Here is a 20,351-nt window from a genome sequence, read left to right as displayed (position 1 = left end):
GCACTAAACGAAAATTAAAAAAGGACAGGGATTTTAAAAAGGCGGAAAGTTTAAAGAATATACTGAAAATAGGTAGGACAATATTATAATCTTTTGTGGTTAATTGTTGATACCGCGGTGTTGGTTGGGTTTGTGGGTTTGGGGGGGGGGGGGGGGGCACTAACAGGTTGTTGCCCCGGGGCACTGTGGAGTGTTAATCCGGCCCTGTTCAGATGTCCCATTGCGCTAAAACTCCTGGAGAACCTTTTCTTCCTGTGGTACTTTGTTCACTTGGAACTGAAACCATGGAACTTGTGTCTGTATTTTACATTCACAACCTGGCACATGACGACCTGCTAGAATCTGAAACTGTGTGCGATGTTTCTGGTTTCTGGCTGGTTGCTCACCCTGAGGTTTCTCAGATTTTTCCCTGTTAAAGGTTTTCTATGGAGTTTCTCCTCAGTCAATGTGAGGGTCTGAGGGCAGAGGATGTTGTTATGATGCCATGAAGCCTGGAGACAAACTGTTTGTGAAAACGGGCTCTACAAAGAAAACTGCCTTGCCTTGCCTTGCTCCCAGCCTGGTGCTTGCTCCTCCCCGCGGTGGTGGTCACACCAGCCAGAGGGAGCGGAGGCAGCACAAATCTCAGCCCGGCAGGACGACACTCAGGCACAGGAGCGAGCAGAAGTTCTCCCAGGTGAGTGTTTTAATGACAGTCGTTCATTCACCTCCAGGTTCGGCTTCCTGTGCCGCGCAGGTCAACTTAGTCTTCAAAAACGAACTGAAAAAGTTGAGTTCAGGGGTCTCGGGGTCTGTGTCCCTCTGGAACCCCCAGGTCGTCCACTCTTTGTGTCAGTGTTCCAGTGGCCGTAGTCGCGGTTACCGGTGTGATAAATGGACTTTTTTTAACGCTCATATTTGGGTTTCCGGGTGGTTGTAACCGAGCGTCCAGCCGGCATTTTGAAGTCTCGCGAGAATTCGCTCGGCGGCACCATTCGGTCACGCAATACCCTGACCCGAGTTATCCCGAGTGTTGGTGGTCCATCCGAAGGGGCGCTTGTTGACTAGGATGCAAACAAGGAAGAGGTGTGGGAAACAGACCCGTAGAAACAAACTTTATTGTAACAGTTTATTGTTTTAAGATGACGTAACACATCACGTACGAAGGAAAACGAGTCTTGCGTAAATTATATGACGAGAAGAATTCAGTCGAACACTATTATTTCAAAGTAAAGCTAATTTATTCTTTTCCCCTGCTCTCCAGCAGCGGACCTGCGTTTTTTTTAATAGCCTTTGTGTTACCGTCACTACGTTGTGGTGTTGCACAATTCACGCTGTCACAACAACATGGAGACTTTACACAGCAGCACCTCACCAGGTGGATGTGCAGGGGTCCTGGTGACTTCCTTCATCTGTGATTGTTGTAGTATTTTTATATTCAGGTTGATGTTTTTACGGGGTGCCGGCCTGGGCCAACATCATTTAAATAGTCAGGCAGAAGGAGGAGCATGCAGGTCGATCCGCAGCCTCCGATGGAATAACGTCCCCCAGCACCGCGCCAACTCTTGAGTGCTCCAACCACACGATAGGAAGATCTTCTCTGTCTAACCCTTTGCCAGTGATGTCAGAGTCGACGGCCCGCAGCGCCTCCGTCTCCTCCATCTCCTCCGTCTCCTCCATCTCCCTGGTGGAGATCAAGACTGAGACACACTTGGTCCTCCAGGCGTTCCTTCATCGCACCATCGCCATCCCCCTGAAAGAGAGACCTGGCATAGTAGGAGGGGCCTACAGGGATCACAACAAATACCGGTAACAAATACCTGTCTGGACTTCCTGTTTATGCATTATTCTGTCTTTCCTGTCTATTTTTTCTCCTCTAAAAGTGAATTTGTCCCTCAAGGAGAATATTACCGACCATGTTTTTTCCTGGTTTATTAGGGACATGAATCAGGTGTAAATCGTAACCCAGATTATGGCTCTGGGTCCTGGTGTCGCGCTCGCTGTGTCTGGAGTGACGGTGGACCATAATGCACTTCACCAGGTCCACCTGTGGTTACAGCTGCTGTGACAAAGACCTGCTGAGTGTAAAAGAAAGAAAAAGTTAACGAAACTTAGCAGGAAATACAATCCTAGCTCAAACGTGATGGTCAGCAGGAGATCGCCGGTCTTCAGTTCCTCAGATCAAAACAGTCATATTCAGCTAAAGAGAGCGCACATTGTGGTCGAAGCCAACAGCGTTTGTACGGCCAGTCACAGAATTAAGCAGCTGTGACTGGCGGATGTAGGAGCCACACAGATTCATCTCCAGATGTGTGTGGACTGATTTACCCTGGAGTTGGAGGTGGGTGTGACGCTGCGCTCACCACGCGTCTCCCTCACAGCAGCTCACCTCACAGCCTCCTTAGAAGAAATGTCTTGTCTGAACACTGTTGGTTTCTTTCCACACACCACAAAGACAGACCGAGGGAAGTGAAGGACCAGGTAGCCTGCTCCTGAACCTGTGTGTGTGTGTGTGTGTGGGGGGGGGGGGGGGGGGGGCTTTAATGAGGGGCTCAGGTGCAATGTGGTCAGCAGAGATCTGAGCCTGGACCTCCTCTTCTCTTTGCTGGTTGTAGTTTGTATTCTGGTTACCAGTTTAAGCTGAGATGACGTCTCACTGGAACACAGCGTTTAAAATATCCGGTTCTACTTATTTAGTTTTTTGGAACCAAACCACACTCAAACCTACAAACAAAACCACAAATGGCACCCTCGGGTCTCCACATTCACCCGTGTGTTTGTCGATTATGAAGGGACACGACTGTGCGAGTGAAGCTTTCTGGCAACTATTAGTTTGCAACCATAAAAATAAATTTATGTCGCACCTGAAACAAGAATCTTGAGGGTCGGATGTTTCAGTCCTGGAATGTTAACAACGTTGAGCGTTTCGCAAGCCAACTTCACTCGGTGTGAAAATACAAGTGTGTAAATGAGTATTCTGACTTAAAGTAAAGGCTTACGAGTATCTTCTCGGGGGGGCTCTTAGCTTTGACCCCACAAAAGCACAGTCAAACTCATGAACTTAGAAACAGAGTATGCTGAGTTCCCATGGGGTGTTGATGCATTTTCATACACAAGTCACACATTTAAGACCAAACGGAAGTGAGACAGGTAGATTCCCTGACTCAGAGGTTCAGTATCAGGATGCAGCGACGATGATTATTAACCCTGGTATGTCACTGTGTTGAGTCACGTGATATCAGCTTCCTTGTTTTCTGTTGTTTACTCTTCCACGGTGTCCAGCGCCAGTTCCAGGTCACAGAGGACCACAAGTGATGGCTGCGATTCTCAGGCTGAGGATGCGAGTTCAGCCGATGAGAAGAAGACGGGATTCAAGGACCTCATCAAGCAGTTGCCCCTCCGTAACGCCATGCGCTCCCCGGCCAAAGATCCAAAAAGCTCATTGGAAAGAGAAAGCAAGCACCTCAGAGACCCGCCCAAAGTAAGGAAGTACTGTATATGAGTAGTATTTATACAATATCCTCAACAGCACCCGTCTACACAGATAAGATATGAATATTTCACGCTCTGGCGTCCTGATGAAGACAGAAACATTGTAGAGACGCTCTCTAGCAGTCAGAACTGAGACGATAAGATGGGCTGTGGGACTCGCGCCTTCCTGCTTGTTGTTTCTATTTTACTGCGATTGTGTGACATCAACGTGAGCGCAGAAACAACTGGAACAGGAAATGAGACGGTCCCCGAGCATGTCGCCGTCCAAAGGAACCACCCTCGTGGTGCTGCGTGAAAATTTGTAACAAACAAGATGGAGCTTCTGTTGTTGCTGCAGATGTTGTAGAACCGGTGATGCATTTCTACTGTTCCTCAACATTCAGCCTGTTATATTTAGTGTAACAAGCTGTGCTGAGCTCAAGCTCAAACACCACTCACACACTCCTGTTTCAAATACACGCACTTTAATAAAAAAAAATAGGAAAAGAAAGAAACAGAGTACAGAGACGATCAGTACAGCAGCGCTGCAGTACTCAGGTCAGGTCACTGCTGAACCCTCGCATGGCACCGCTAGAACGATGTCACCAGGAACAAGAGGAACTGGCACAGAAAGTCTATAAAGGGGAACTGTTGGATGCATGCGAAGCACTTCAAGGTGGGGCAGGTATTCACACACGAGGAAAACACAGAGATGAGATGAAACAGGTAGAACAAGACAAGAAACCACCAGGAAAGACTGAAGAGTTGCTGTGTAAAAGAGAACCGCATCTGTAAATCTGATGTGACGATTGATATAATAAATAATAATAAACTCATGACTCCGTTGGGGGATTTATGTAGTGAATGCGGTGTATCTGGTAGAAAGGGTGGAGCAGTGGTTAGCACCGTCGCCTCGCAGCAAGACGGTTCCAGGTTTGAGCCCCGGTTCGATGGACCGGCGACTCGTCCAGGGTGAACCCCGCCTCTCGCCCAAAGGCTGCTGGGATAGGCTCCACCTCCAAGACCCTTAACAGGATAAGCACTTCCCTCCTGACTGGAAGAACTCTTTCCCACAGGAAGATGCTGAGGCTCCCTCGCCTTCATCGGATGATGATGATGATGATGATGATGAGAAGAAGCCACACAAGAAACTCAGCAGAAAGGAGATTAAGAGGAGAATCTCCAAGTTCTTCAAGTTAAGGTTGGAAAAGCAGGAGAAAGAAAAGCAGCGCAAAGAGGGACAGGGATCTCCTCCCCAGAGGCCGAGCACGTTGGCCATCACCATAACTCCAGAGCCGAGGCCCACCGTGACTTCACCTGGTGAGTTAGCTAAACATCCACCCGCACTCACGCTAGCGCCATAAAAGAGCTAGTTTGATCACCTGTGTTTGGACCTGTTTGTTTTTTTGAGGGAAATCCCACAAATAAGACACTGAACGAAAGCTAAAATATTAGCGGTTGACGCTGTGACCTGGTGCAACCTCTGTCTGCGCCCGTGGGTTCAGAGTCGGGCCAGAGCAGGAGAGTTATTCCTTCACACCGAGAGAAGCCTACCTGCAGACATGTACCTCTTATTCCCAGGCACAGGGACCTGCTTGCTAACTTGAACCAGCCGACTCTCAGAAAAAATCTCAACCAATCACCTTCTTTGGCCTTCCTGAACACTTCAACACATTCCAGATCACCGTCTCAGTCCTAACTTGATACCGTTAACTTAAGAAAGTCCATGAAGGAGAACAACTTCATGAGCGCGTGATCTTTTTATAATCAGAACACAGTGGATACATGTTGGCTCCTATGTTAACAGCATAATAATATGCATGTGTTATATTATATATTATATATAGACAGGCTCCAGCCCCCCATCACCCTTAACAGATATGTGGCACAGAAAATGAAGGGATGGAGGGATGGAGGGATGGAGGGAGGGATGGTTATACGGAGGGGAATGTTGGCTGTTGAATGATTCTCTTCACCTCTCGGCGGATGAAGGTCACTCACCTGAGTTCTACGATGAGGTCGCAGAGAGGCTGGAAAAGATCGCTCAGAACTCCACCAGTGTAAAGAAGCTGACCCCCACAGCCCCGTCTCCCTCAGGTACACACACACACACACACACACACACACACACACACACACACACACACACACACACACACACACACACAGATGAAGCAAACCACTGCATTTACAGAGCTAAAACAGCTTCTTCAGACTGTGTGTGCACTGCCCAACAAACAGCAAAACTCAGCTGCAAAAACCCTCAGTCCATCTCTCAGAATTCTGTATTTCTATCAGTCAGCGTGAAAGAATCCCAAGTCCTCTCGTCCCTGTTTGTAAAAATGATATTCAGAACACTTTGTCATGTTTTTGAGATGTCAGAGTTGTAAAAGCAGGTCTGGTGTAAACTATGGTGGAGGTTTTGACGACAGTTCTTCAGTATGACGCGGACATGTCGATTTCAACACCGCATGTTTACATGTTTCTGTGTTTTGGTATGTAAGTGTGCAGTGTGTGTGTGTGTGTGTGTGCGTGTGTGTGCGTGTGTGTGTGTGTGTGTAAAGCTTGACGGGATTCCCATTCCCATTCTGCTGTGTCTGCTCTGATCCTGGAACACATCACGAAAGACAAAACTATTTTACAGCTCTACATAGAACAAAGGGGGGGGTTCCTCTTTAATTTCGGATTCGGTTCCTTGTCGTTCTCCCGTTGTCAGGGATTGTTACTCTGTGTTGTGCGCTGATGTGCTTCGGCTCCTGAGAGTTCTAAGTCCGGGGTTCCCTCAGTGTTTGAACTCAGCTGAGCAGCGGAACCTGGCCAGACTTTAACAAGTCACAAAAGGACTTTTGTGTGCCGCTTCAGTTTCTCACCCAGGAGTCGTTCTGCTGTGGGATCAAGCGATGAAAGACATTTGATAACGCAAACGTTGACTTGTTTGTGGTTTTTGTGCAATTTCCCTGGCGGAACGTCCAAAAGGGATTAATAAAGTAGTCTGTCTGTCTGTCTGTTACTGTCTGTCACTTCATTCAAGATTCTCAGACTCCCTGCACCGCTCATAAGGGATGAAACCTCAGCAACAAAGTACCAGAACAGCTGTGTTGGCCCGGGGAGCCGTGGTCACGGAACCGGTCCTACAGGAGAATGAGCTGTTCCTCTTTGTTCCAGCTGCCCGGCTGCCGGGGGGGGGGGGGGGGGATGTCAGGGAACTGTAACGAGTGGGGGAGCACTGGTACTGTGTGTGGTACTGTGTGTGGTACTGTGTGTGGTACTGTGTGTGGTAGCTGCGCTGGTGGAGCCTCTGAAAAATGAGTCTAGTCTGTTTGATATTAGTTTTAAAACACTACAATGCTACCTTGGCTACCAGCTGATGGAGCTGTGTGCCGGTGGAGAGCTGCACCATGGTGAGAGTGGTAGAACCCCTGATGATGAATGACCCTCCTCATGTATGGCCAACAAAAATATTACTAACGCAGCCGCTTCTGTGCTGGAGCCGGGTTCGGGCCGGATCGTTCCTATGGGACTCCAGCAGGCAGAAAGAGCAGGCCAAGTATGTCTAGCTTGAAGCTAATGGAGACTGACGGCTAGCAACAGCTAAACTGTCCAAGAGCCTTCAGGAAGGAAGACTTTGTTCTCAATCGTCAGTTTCATTTCATCTGATTGAAGCCGTTGCTTCCTCTTCTAGGAGTGGGCGATAAAGAAATGCTGGTGGAGCAGCTCGTTGACATTCTGTCCTCTGAGGGAGATGCAATGAACTCTAAGGTAGGCAATTTATCTTCATGGGTTTGCTCTCTTATAATTGTAATAATTAGTCAAAGTTAATGATCCATGTTGTGGTCACTGCTGTTGATGGGAGATTTTGATGTTTTGTTTAGTCTTTTTTTGCTTTTCACAAATATTGAAGTTAATAAGTTGGTTCAGACGTCGGTGGATTCTTCTTTATGAGCTGAGTTGGTTTTGTGGGCGACTTCCTTCACATGAGTGTCCTTCTGCCTACAAAATGAAGGGTTTGTTCCTGAGTGGACTCTGAGAGGAATCCTGACCAATGAGAGTGAGCGTCTAGTTTGGCCTTTTGTAGTTTTTGGCTGGAAAGTTAAATAAATCTAAGTTACGTCACAAGACAATTCAATTTGAGTTACCAGCCATCCGAAGACATCAGATTGATGATTGGAGTCCCCGCCTCCACTGATGACTCACCGTCTTGTAGATCAAGTCGGACCCCTTCCTGCGCTCCAAACTGGCTCGTCTATCGTACGGATCATTTGCCAGGCTCCTCGACACAGTCAGCAGCAGTCAGGTGTGCGAGGCGCCGGCCCTGCCCCCAGCACCGAGCCCAACTTTGAGACGAATGGCTGTCACCATGGAGGTGTCACGACGGATCGTGACAGCCACGGGCGCGCAACGCATGCGAGGCTTTGCAGAATGTTACATGGAGACCTTTGCCCCCTGGGTAAAGAACCATGGAGGATGGGTAAGTGATGTCACTACTTGCGTGTTTGATCTGCATGAACAGATTTTGTGTGTGTGTCCTGTGAGCGGATCTCACCTCCCTGTGTGGTGTGCTAATAAACACACAGACGCAGTGTTGTTGGTAACCTTGTTGACCTGCAGCGGTTCAGAGTCTTGTCGCTGAGAGCGCAGATGAAACGCGTGGATTAGCTGCTGTGGGTTGTGTAGATCAACACATCCACTCAGTCTGCCGCTGACGCTTTTAACCCCAAAGGAATCACCACCTTGTTTCTGAGGATTTCTGGTGACTGTTGGTTTATTCATGGTGGCAGAGGGTTTGATCGACTCACCTGTGGTACAGACTGGATGAACGACCGTGGAAATGAAACAAGGTTTCTGGCTCTGTGAGAGGAGACGTCACTGAAGGAAACCTGCTGCGGACTGCGTTAGCTCCCCTAACTGAGTCTAAACTGAAGCTTCCTCTCTTCCTCAAACAGGCTCTAGTTACTTTGCATGAACTCCCTTTCTGAAGGGGAACCCTATACCCTCCCTCAGTCCAGGGGTAGCAGACTCTCTCATCAGGTCTCTGTAGATAACATCAGCTTCGGTTAGGAAGTGAAGCTGAAGTTCGACTCCGTAGGCTGGAACGTTGGCTTGAAACTGAGATTCAGGTTTGGTACAAATGGCTGAGTTGTTTACTGATGAACGTATTTACTGGTCTACAAGCAAACTCCTCCATCCCAACAATTCTCCAGGAATTCTTTCTTCCATAAAGAATCTTTTGGATGGAACTGCTGGCTTTAAAAAGAGCCTTTGACCAACTCTCACCAGGAGCAAATGTTTAGATAAAAGAACCCATTATTGGAACCTTTATTTGTCATAGTGCAAGTCAACTGTTCTCATCACCAAAGATGTGGATCAGCGTGGGACCCAGTGGGGACAGGCTGAGTTTACTGGGAATATCCTTGTGGTTTGAGGCCGTTATCACGCATGGATATGAGGACATTTCGGAGGTGTACCTGCTGCAAATCTGTACCAGAGGCTCTCGCACTGGAGACGAGGGAGAGACGAGCAGCACCGTCGCCTGTTTGCATCAGGCTCGTATTTACCAGTATCTCCCCTGTACCATTTCACACCTACATCAGACTTGTGCAATATGGCGTCTTTCAAGTACGTCTGAGTCTGTTGAAAGGGACGTGGATTATTCTACTCTGGAGTGGTTGAACTGAACTTGGCTACGCCGAAGAACGCAACATCTCCCAGAGCTCAGCTCAGGCCTGGGCTGTTTGTGTGTTTGGAGCTTTCATTTCCGCTGTTTGTGCCCTTTTATTTCACCCTTAGGAGAACGTTGTAGAGTTGACGGAGCGAGTGGAGTACGACTGAGCTCTCAGGGCTCACACTTTCTTACTCCAGCAACACTGATGAAGGTTGAACTCAAAGAGAAGAGAGACGGATGAGCGCGCGCCGCCTGCCCTCTCACACAGAGAACCTTCTCCATCGCGGACTGTGAAGAGCAGATTCCACCAGATGTTCTGATTTCTTGGATCTGGAGATCAATTTTATCGTTAATCACTCAGGGAAAATCTCCTGTGAGTACTTTCTATGGTCACGTTGCTGTTCAATAACTTCCACTAAATTTACCGTGCATCCATACGGTTTTTATTATTAACTACTTTCACTGGTCTGACAGCAGCAAAAAGCTACTTTTACATGTAGCATGAAACAAAGATTGCTGTCAGTGCTACTGAAAATGGCGTTATTTCCACACTTATTTATATTCTTAGGATTTCTTGAGATCGTTTGTTTATTTGTAGTTTTTAGTTGTGCGTTGAAGTAATGTTAATATATTGATGGCTACTACACCAGCTGATCCCATGTCAGCGTCTCACGTCAGGTGGGCGTTCCTGTATTTACTGACATTTACCAGCTGCGTAGTTTGGCCTCCCAGGAAGCAGCTCACAGACTCACCGTAGGGATCGGAGTTCTCCCTCTGATCTCAAAGTGTCGCTTTGATCTCAGATCAAAGTCAGATTCCGGACTGTGATCTCGGTCCCCTAACTGTCAGAATGCTGACGGCCAAACTACACCACAACGAAGTGAAGGTCGTTGCAGTCCGTCATCGGTGTGACCTACGGGAGCAGCTTCAACTCTCTCACTCTACGGGTCTCTGCTCTTTTCAGGGCGAGTCTCTTCTTTCCTCGCCGTGTGACACGATGCTAATGTGAGCAGCTGCAAAGAACTGAACTCTCTTTTTTCAATAACTGATGATTGTACTGTTGGATTGCACAGAACCAGTCCTTCAACCAAGAAACTGGTGATATGCAGCCTCCTTTTTTTTATTTGAAAAAATGACTTTCAGAGTTGTTCACGGTTCAAAAAGTTACTTTTTTATTTTTAAGGGCATTTTCTAAAGATGTTGTCATGATCCGTGCACTGTAGGTTGTTGATGAATGCATGAAGGAGCGCACTGAAGCTGCAAGAAAAAAAGAAATGTACATAACTGACTTATGTGCCATGTAAGGATGTTTTTTATGTTGTGTTGTATAAAAACATGCCTCTTCTACTTGTGTGTGTGTGTGTGTGTGTGTGTGTGTGTGTGTGTGTGTGTGTGTGAGTGAGTCGATGACCGGTGGTGGCGTGCTGCTGATGTGAGACGCTTCCCCATGAAACCACCTGCTTCACATTGTTGAGCAGCTGGTGTGGGTTCTGTAGCGGCTGAAACTGTTGATAACCCTTCCACAAAAAATCTCCATTTAATTGAAACACTGCTGTGATTTCACCAACTCATTTCTAACAGCACTTTGCTCATAAAGTTGCCAAAGTGGTTGCTTTGTTTTTTTTTTACTTTAAGTGGAATGAGAAGTTTGTAAATCTGGGGACCAAGAACTCACAGCTGTAGAGCCGCACAGTTGCTTGCTGCAGAGATGCTGATGATGCTTTCTGATCCACTCGGGACAATGAAAAAAGGAAGAGCAGGAGAGGTTGCAACATGGCTGATAGATGATATACAGCTCTACCATTAACAACCGCTAGGGGTCAGCAACACATCTATCCATCCAACCATTTTCTACCTCCGATCCTGTTCAGGGTGGTGGGGGGTGGAGCCTATCCCAGCAGCCTTCCCCCTGGACAGGTCACCAGACCATGGCAGGGCCAACACATATAGGCTGCGTCCGAATTGCCAAGTACCAACCCACGTCCTACTGCTACGACCTACCGCTACAGCCTACTTCTACAACCTAAACACGGCGGTATCATTCGGACACCCTAGAAGATTGGTGGTGAAGCACGACCTCTGCTGGCAGAGCACAGATACCGCAATTAGGTAGACAGCACCAACGAAAGCCCCACCTGCTGGCCTGGCTGTGGTACTGCACTCCACTCTGAACACACCTTTCAGTCATTCTCTATTATGAAGCACATTAACGCACCTGTAAAGGTGTGTTCACACGTCACGTTTGGTGTGAATGCACCTTTAGTCATCAACAACGACTATAAATGTTGGTGTTGCATAAGAAAGGGAGACTGTTGGTGGCACAAACTTGGCTTGCGGGTCCACAGGTTTTTAGGGGACGAAGAAGAAGTCCGCGGTGCATTGTGGGCCATAGGTGGCTCCATAGGATGCACCTGAACCGACCTACAATGTGGGCGTGTTTAGGTTGGAGTTTAGGTTGCGATGTAGGTCGCTACTCACGCCAGTTGTGGTTTCGGACAGCCTACGACCTGCTCTGTGACCTACGATCAGACCTACTTGGCTATTCGGACGCAGCGCGAGACAGACAACCATTGGCTCTCTCAGCCACGCCTACAGTCAATTTAGAGTCTGGATTAACCTGGTCCCCTCTTGACTGTGGGACAGACTCACCCAGAAAGACCCCGTGCTCCAGCCGGGGCTTCACCCACAACCTTCTTGCTGGGGGGCCACAGTGAGGACCACTGCTCCACCGTGCTGCCTGTCAGCAACATATTACAATTCATTTGTTAACATACATCACATAGATTACACGTCTGACATAATATACACAATTGTGAATAAACCCACGAGCCACATGGAGCAACTATTTACAGTAGTGCTTTTATACAGGAAACACTGAAATATTCGGCATAATAAGCGGTATCCTGGAGGTTGTTAATGGTAGAGCTGTATATCATCTATCAGCCATGTTGCCTATTCATCATGTGATGATTGACACCTGTGCACCTCTTCCTGATGAAGGCGAGTTGGGCTGAGACATGTTGGAGTTTTTCATATTAAGCCAATACTAATAAAGGCGTTTTAATGAAACGAGAAGAGCTGCCTTGGACTGGTAACCTTTTTCCCACTCAGGACAACGTTGCTACATGCAGGAAACCTGTAAGCGGTTCACACCGGTGCATCGGCTGTGGGGAGGCCCCGGCCCCCAGTATCTCCCAGACTAACTATAATGAGCTGTTTCAAAACACAGCACCGTGACTGGGATGTCAGTTTTTGATAGAGCATGCAGTTGTGATTTATTAATAGCTATGGTAATAATTACTGCTATGACAATAGCCTGATAATGTGGGGGAGCAGACTAATGCTGCACCGTGGTGCAAATATCACTTCCTGCGTTCACTGGGCGGAGCTAGAGAACATGTACTATCATTTTTCTGTGCATCAAGTGAAGACAACGGTGTAACTTTGATGTAGAGTTGCTACATCAGGCTTTATTCATGTGAACTGAACACTGCAGCACCAGGACGTGACTTCAGATCAGCTCGTAGAGGCCGACGGGGACCTGACCACTCGAGGCACAGCTCACTCAGTCACTGACCCGCAACAAAGTCCCCATATACTCTAGCAATAATATCAGGATTGCATTTTGGAGCAAAATGAATTCAGTGTTGGGTTTTTTTCCGTTCACACAAGCAGGTTGTAAAATTATGGTTGCCTCTCCTCTTGGTTCTCAACTGGACAGTAAAACGCCGACCTGTGAGTAACGACATGTTTGTACTGCTGAATAACTTTTTGTAGTAACTGTTGTAGTAACTGTTGTAGTAACTGTTGTAACTGTGTCAGAGCAGGAAAATCATTAAGATCATTTTACACAGATTTGTACACACAAATAAGCCCCAAAACAACAGACATGTGACTTCATTGTAACTGATCATCGTCATTTGTTTAGTCTGAAGGTTCAAAGTGGTTAATGGCAGTATATTAATCTGACTTAATACGCTGAGATGCATCATAGTTATATTACAAATGGGCCCTCAGCATCTCGTTAGCTCCGCCTCCTCAGTCTGTCACAGTGTTACCAGCATGGATAAACATCACGGCAGGAGGTTCAGGGGTTTGATAACCCCAGACACTTCAAAGACACTTATTCAAGGCTTGAATCCAGCGTAAGCGCTTCAGCGCCTGGGTCTGTTTGGATCACATTCAGGGAGTATTTTGAGATCCCAGAGCAGCATCTCAGTCAGCAGCAGCTCTCCTGTCAGTCCAAGTACTTCTCTGCACACATTATTTGACAGTACATCAGCATGGAGAAGACCAGGGCCAAGATCTGACAAGAGACCAGGACAGAAACATGTCAGAATCGCAACCTACTGGCCAGGTGAATCGGTGACTGTGGCAAGTTCTTGTAAATCACTTGCAGGGTTATTTAGGCAAGACTCTGCCAGGGCCTCTAAGAGGCAGCGTGTGTTCTTCTGGAGGTTTTATGAATGCCACAGCTGCAACGTTTCCAGCTAAATACATGGAAAAAATAAATGAATCCAATGTAGGAGGGAAATACCTGCACGACACCGATGCACACACCAAACACCAGGACGGAGGGGATGTTAGCCAGTAGCCACTGCCTGGCCTTCTGGTAGCAGGGCTGAGAGAGAGAGAGAGAGAGAGAGAGAGAACTGAGCTCTGGGGTGGTGATGTGTGAAAGTCAAAACAAAGATACAACGACAAAGCTGCGAGGAGTGAGTTGCCAACCTGATCTGTTCCAGATGTGTGAGAGTATTAATTCTTACATGAGGATGTTAATAGCGCCTCCTTTTACATGAGTACACAACATCATGCAGCATAGAAGTCAACGAATCAGAGACGGTCATTTTAGTTGTTTTAATCTGGATTTGTAGCTCGGAGCGTTCACTCTTGGGGTTTATTATTAAGAAATTACAACAATAGCAGTATCAGGGTTTGTGCTGGCCACGTGTCTCTCCGTGCTACTGGTGGATCGTGCTCTTTATTGATGCACCAGTAACTGACGCTCCTTTAAATTGCGTTCCTGTTGTTTTTTTTTCCCTTCTTTTGTGTCAAGAAAAGGAAGAAATTGTGAAAACTAAGTGGTCATTCAGCTCTTAATTACGCTGACAACATAAATTTGATCAAGCAAATTCATAAAAGAAGCTTTAACCTTTGTTCACATGGAAAGATACACATGTATGTGTGCATGTACATGTATTCTTCTTCAAAAGCTCATGTGGTCTGCTGAGCACCGCCCTCCTCAGTGAGGCAGCGCAGGGGTGCAAGAGGCCCACGCAATGATGAACACGGGCCGAGCGGCACCCGTGAAGGACGCGTCCCTCACTGTGACGCGAGCACATCAGAGGGAAAATGAACTTTGACATTAAAGCCACGTAGATTCACCTCCCCCCATCCATCAGTGCACGGGTCCGTCCCCACAGTGCAGCAGGAAGATGGCAGCGTCCCATTCAGCACATCATACCAGTCTGTTTTATTGGTCACTCCACAGCACTTGAACTGGAAGAAGAGAGAGGACGATGTGAAGGAAAGAGTGCTCGAACATACACACACTACTTCAGTACGTGTGTGTCCCACAACCTCAAACTGCAGGTTGTACCAGCCAAACTAACCTGTGATACAAACCAACCAGACATGTCTGTGTGGGGAGGACAGAGTGGCTCTCGCTGGTGCTGCTCTCTTGTCCTCCAGTCTAGTCCATGACTGTGTGCTGAGAATACTCACCATTTTCTGGACGTTGTCCCAGGATTGTTTCAACCCCGATTCTGATTGGTATTTCTTCATCCCTTCCCTTAACTCATTCTGTGCTTTAGAATCCAGCTGACAAACAGAAAGAAGGACATGCAGTTGCTAATTCACGTGGATGCTAACATTTTGGGTGCTAACATTGCTCAGTGGGGAGACTGGCTGATACACTGAACTTAAAGTAAAACTAGAAAGAAGAAAACATGTAGCAAGAGGTCCTCCCCCCGGGACAGTGACACTTCTTCCAGGGTCTTGTCTGCTGGCCCTTCCAGCAGCTGCTCCTCATCATCTGTCTCACTGCTCTGGAACATGTCAGACAGACAGGAACTTGTCGACTGCGAGCTCACCTCATCACGGAAGACGTGTATGACCAAGGCCAGAGTAACTTCTGTCAGGACCAGGAGCAGGAGGATGACAAAGAACTGCAGAGCAGAGGAGACAGTTGAGAGAGCGCTCAGAGTGAACGTGTAGACTCTGTCCACCTCCTACCATGAACAACAGACAGCGCTGCTCCTTCAGGGCTCCGAGACAACCCAGGAAGCCTGTTACCATAGTGATACCACCGGCGACCAGCAGCAGATTAGCAGCTGAGAGGGACGGGAAGGACAGGGGGAGGGAGGAGAACTCTGCCTGGGTGAAGGACAGCCAGACTCCAACGCCGAACAGGCCGCATCCTCCCAGCTAGTCAGGAGACGGCAGTCATCACTTCTCAGCATGAGCTTACATTATGAATACATGCAGATTCTTAGGAAGAAATGATTGGGAGACTATGGTGCAAACACTAACCCAGAAGATGAGGTTGAAGACGAACATCAAGTATTTGACGCAGCACAAACACGTCCGAGACAACGACATCCTGAAAAAAAGAGAAGCAGGGTTCAAGGAACTCACTTGTTACCCATCGCCACAGCACCGCTGTCAGCGCCGCAGAATCCATCAGAGCGCCTGTGGATGCAGCACCAGGATCTGCTCTGAAAATGAAACTAGCTTGATGCGACTACCTGGAAGAGTAGTTATGAAGCATCAGTGACTGAGGCCTCGAGGTACTGTAGGAACAGGTCGCCCTATGTACAGTTACATTATATAGATATATATACACACATATATATATATATATATATATATACACACACACACACACATATATATATATATATATATATATATATATATATATATATACACACACACACACACACATATATATATATATTTATACATATATATATATATATATGTATATACTGATGCTATATTCAGCTAATAGTTAGCAGCCTTTAAAAAGATCTGTTCTGTAACCATGGCTGAGCAGACGTGAGGCTCCAAAGAAAAAACAGAACAGCTTTTTTATCGTGTGTGTGTGTGTGTGTGTGTGTGTGTGTGTGTGTGTGTGTGTGTGTGTGTGTGTGTGTGTGTGTGTGCTGTTTCAACTGTAATTTTGCATAAATAGATTATAACACTTTTTGAATTCTTTTTTCTTGGTCGTGAAAACAGACCGCCAGGCCGAAGTGCAACCTGGAAACCACTTTTCTCATGGTCCCTCATCGGCCAGGACAGAATCTCATCCCCCACAGAGGCCTGTGAGACATAAAAGCATTACTAGGAAGTTTCAAGTGAACTTAAGTTTACAAAGTTCTTAATAGAAACAGTGGAATGACTTTTTTGGGATCGGGGACTTAAAGCAGATGTGAGCCGGCCTGGCAGGCAGATTCTGGCTCACTGCAGGGCTCGCAGGGATGAAGGAGTGTTTGTGTGAAATGATGAGGAGAAATTCAAGCCACATTTCCATATGTTTGTTTCCCGTCCAGTCAGCAGTGAGAGAGGGAGAAATATTCAGCTACGAGGTTGAGAAGCTGCAGATCTGCGCCGTGGCTTCTTTCTAACGACGGGAACGTCGACCGGAGGGAAACTGGAGAGTTAAAACATCTTAAAAACACAAAATATAATCGGAGACTTGGTGACGTGATGGAGGCTCATCACTCACCAGCGTTAGTCGCTGATTAACATCATAAAGTTAAAAAAGTCATTTTGCTGCTTGTTTCGTTAAGCGAGCCACCATAATTACACTACCAGGAAACTCTGATGTGACAGATTAGTGAGGAGTGTGTGTGTGTGTGTGTGTGTGTGTGTGTGTGTGTGTGTGTGTGTGGGGAGGGGGGGAGGGGGCACTATAGCTCACACAGGCCAAACAAACAAACACACAGTGCAGCCAAGCATGTCACAGGGAAACACAAGAAACATGGTGGCGTGGTGGTCCTGGCCGCACGTATGCCCATATATGGTTAATCTGGTTCAGCTCATGAGCTTCACATGACGATCCATGTGTGATGGTGTGATATTCATGCGTCTGTTTTATCTTCTCTGAACTACAAATGTGTGCGTTTCTTGGCGTACGGCAGTGAATTTCTAACCGGAACAAGATTTGGTGAAGTGAAGTTCAAGAACTCGTGTATTAAACGTGTGAGCGAGCAGGTTCCTACAGGCTTCGGACTGGCCGGGACTCCAACTGCTGACCCTGAACAGGAAGTCAAACTGCTGACAGGAAGGAAGCTCCCTTCCCTCCTCAGTAAACCTAATTTTACTGCTGAAGGAATTTCCCATGACCACGGCAAACTTGTGACTCCCGAAGAGTTCAGTGCACCGATCTTGCATCAAAAAAACAAGATTGTGGGGGAAACCACCCACCAGAGCGGAGCCACCGCTGTGGGGTCATTCTGCAGTGACTGGTGGGGTATTTCATGTGGTTTGACTTTCAAAAGCAGCGTTTTGTTGCTTCCAGAGCTCAGTCACATGAGCATAAACCATCATGAAAGCAGCTGGAGCTGAATCGTCACATCTTTGATGTTTATGAGTTCCACCTTGTACTTCCTGCTTTGTAAGTTAAAACTAAAGTACGATAACGCTTCAGTTTTCACTTTCCTTTTCTGAGAGTGCGCCACAACTCCACTGAGCATCAGGACACGTCGACGTTATAGTCCTGTGGCTGAGGAGGTCCTTGGAAGTCCTGAAACTCTCATCTGAAGCCAGTGACGCTTCGTCTTGCTCCAGGCGCTGATTATTCATTTCCTCATCGTCTAAGAGTCTCGTCAGTGTTTGTCCTGCTTGGAGTTCCATTAAACCAATGACAGCGAAACATTTTTTACAATTTTTTCCCCTAATTTCTTAGAATATAAATTAGATTTCTCCTAAAACGAATTTATTGCATGTCTTATGTTTCGCTGCTGCAGGAAACCTCGGAGCAGGCGGGGAACTTCTGGATGATTTGCTGATGTGGGGCTGTTTTTGATGGCGGCACTGACCACAGCCAGCACCTGAATATAATAATAGAAGAGCACTCTTGTCCTTTCATCGTCAGTGGATCCATTACTCAGTTAACGCTCTCACGTGATGCTCCTCAAAATAAAACGGTATTTGTTCTCTTTTTTTTTGCACGACACAAATACTTGAAGAGGAGGCTGCCTGGTAGCCTGAGAGCTAAGCTAGAGGGACTAAACGCCGATTTATTTAATACTCAATCATTAAAAACTCACAACTGAAACCAGGGCCAAAGGTTCAAGTGGAAATTCAAAGGAAAGATGTGAATCCACTGAATGCAGATAAAGATTCATGAAATAGGAACGGTGACAGTGAAATAAGCCTCCTCTTTTCCCACTGCTGACCACAGAGCATCAATGAACGCTCTCCTGCTGACAAAGCTGAGACGGCCAGAGAAGTCAGCTGATTGGTCAGGACCTCTACTGTTAGTTGTCCCGAAGGGAGAGTCATCATATCTCAGAAAATGTATCAATGAAACGAGATTTAAAGCAAAGACACAACAAACATCAGTGTGAGAGGAAAAGTGCAAATGTTTCATGGTTGTATTTGTTACGACTTTGCGACTCTGTTTGTCCTCAGTGGTTCTACACAGTGGGAAAGCAGCATTTTTTTTTTTTTTTAAATTGATGAGTTTTATTTGGGTTCAGTGACTTCACATGTTTCCTTCTATTGTCCACTTTGACCTTTGACCTCGCTTTCAGCTGTGGGGTGTGATTATTGTGGTCATTCGCGGGTGGGTCCTGTCATCACATCACGTGTGAATCTCACATGTCATTTACACGCTTGTTTCATGTGTCCACAATTGAAGTTCCAGGATTTACTCGTGAGTGCTGGTGTTTTGTTTCTTTTGATGGTTTCAGCATGAATGAACATGTGACGTCACTCCCCACCCGTGAACACACGGGTTTGGTCCTGGTACATTTGCGCTCTTGTGATTTGAGCGTCTCCTCTTTCTCCTCTGGCGGAAGATAAAAACCAGCAGCTTCATACTGAGCAGCGACGGCTATTCAAGTTCATCCCCGCTGGTTGAGTCATGAGCTCCTTTGATGGTAAATCCATTACCTCTTGCCACACTGGAACGTAAGAAACAGCAGCAAACCTTCAAAACTGCAGTATTACACTCTTGTTGCTGTTGTTTTTCTCCCCCAACCCTTTGAGGCTCAGCTCCAGTCTCAGCTGTGAGCTGAGTAAAGACGTGTGAGGACGTACGTTTCTACTTGAGTTCTCAAGAAGAACATCAGGCAGAACCTCAAGACGGTTCTGAGGACACCGATTAAAAACATTAAAAACTGATGAACCACTTAAGTGCCAGGATCCTCAGACCCGCCGCCCACCAGAGCTCATTCACACCCACATAAACCCACCAGCACTTCTTCACCTCTGCTCTTCCAAGCAACGCTGAACTTGAGAACAACTTGACTTTAATGGAGAGAAATTGTTTTTTTCTTCTCTTTGACTACCAAAAAAACATAATTAAGTTAAGTTTTCTGTGCGGAAAATATTAATTCATTTGAATATTAACTCACCACATATGAGACCAAAGTAATACTGTCACCAGAATCGTATATTTTCAGCTCAACAGGTGAGTTCAAGCGATAAACCAAACCCTGGTAGCCAGGTGTGTGTGTGTGTGTGTGTGTGTGTGTGTGTGTGTGTGTGTGTGAGTGAGAGAGAGAGAGAGAGAGAGAGAGAGAGAGAGAGAGAGAGAGAGAGAGAGAGAGAGAGAAAGCCTTCTACATGGAAGGAAACCTATAGTTCAACACACGTAGAAATGAGCCATCAGCAGAAGTGACCGCTGCGTGGATGAGGCGGGTTCATTGTTCACTCTACCTGAAGCTGCAGGTTTCTCGTTTCTCTTGTCTTCAGTTTGTTTTTCTCCTCTCCACAACCTCTCCTCTTTTGGTGTCTCCTCCTCAGACTCGTTGCTGGATTCGTCCCTGGACCAGCCAAACTTCAGTTCTCCCCTTCCTCTGTCCTCTGTCGCGTTCTCTGCTCCGTCCACCCCCTTTGGCCAATTAGCTGCTCTTCTTTCCTGATTGTGAACTGTTTGACTTTGTGTGTTTTTCCATCTAAGTTTTAACCTCCTTCTCGTCAATGTTTTCCAGATGTGTGAGTTCATGTCCGTCCCTCTCTCTGCTCCACCCCTCCCCATTTTTTCCAGTTGCTTTTCCCTCCTCCA

At 46.9% G+C, this 20,351-nt stretch overlaps 2 protein-coding genes across 7 annotated transcripts; one reads left to right on the top strand and one right to left on the bottom strand.

Annotated features, from left to right (window-relative positions):
* The first annotated feature begins 571 nt into the window (after positions 1-571).
* bcl2l12 (BCL2 like 12) lies at positions 572-12,180 on the top strand. 6 transcript variants are annotated; one of them, XM_086184767.1, is made up of 8 exons: positions 572-676; positions 1,599-1,788; positions 3,262-3,460; positions 4,527-4,770; positions 5,443-5,547; positions 7,133-7,209; positions 7,655-7,918; positions 10,077-12,180. In XM_086184767.1, the coding sequence occupies exons 2-8, from the start codon at positions 1,601-1,603 to the stop codon at positions 10,119-10,121; spliced, it is 1,122 nt and encodes a 373-aa protein (XP_086040893.1). In that variant the 5' UTR covers positions 572-676; positions 1,599-1,600; the 3' UTR covers positions 10,122-12,180. The 6 variants fall into 6 exon arrangements, with proteins under 6 accessions (XP_086040893.1, XP_086040894.1, XP_086040890.1 ...); XM_086184768.1 differs by having other exon boundaries at positions 9,238-12,180; XM_086184764.1 differs by having other exon boundaries at positions 8,808-12,180.
* tspan4b (tetraspanin 4b) lies at positions 10,278-20,286 on the bottom strand. Its single transcript, XM_086184771.1, has 8 exons — positions 20,003-20,286; positions 15,644-15,713; positions 15,347-15,538; positions 15,205-15,279; positions 14,837-14,932; positions 14,498-14,611; positions 13,650-13,733; positions 10,278-13,418 (listed from the first exon to the last, which is right to left on the bottom strand). Exons 2-8 carry the CDS (start codon positions 15,710-15,712, stop codon positions 13,350-13,352), a joined length of 699 nt encoding a protein of 232 aa, XP_086040897.1. The 5' UTR covers position 15,713; positions 20,003-20,286; the 3' UTR covers positions 10,278-13,349.
* Between the last annotated feature and the right edge of the window lie 65 nt (positions 20,287-20,351).

This window comes from Aulostomus chinensis, chromosome 18, assembly GCF_037954235.1.
Source record: "Aulostomus chinensis isolate RoL2024-O1b breed Wild chromosome 18, RoL_Achi_v1.0, whole genome shotgun sequence".
NCBI lineage: Eukaryota > Metazoa > Chordata > Actinopteri > Syngnathiformes > Aulostomidae > Aulostomus > Aulostomus chinensis.
Note: the sequence above shows the minus strand (reverse complement) of the source record. Positions and strands in the feature narration are given on the sequence as shown.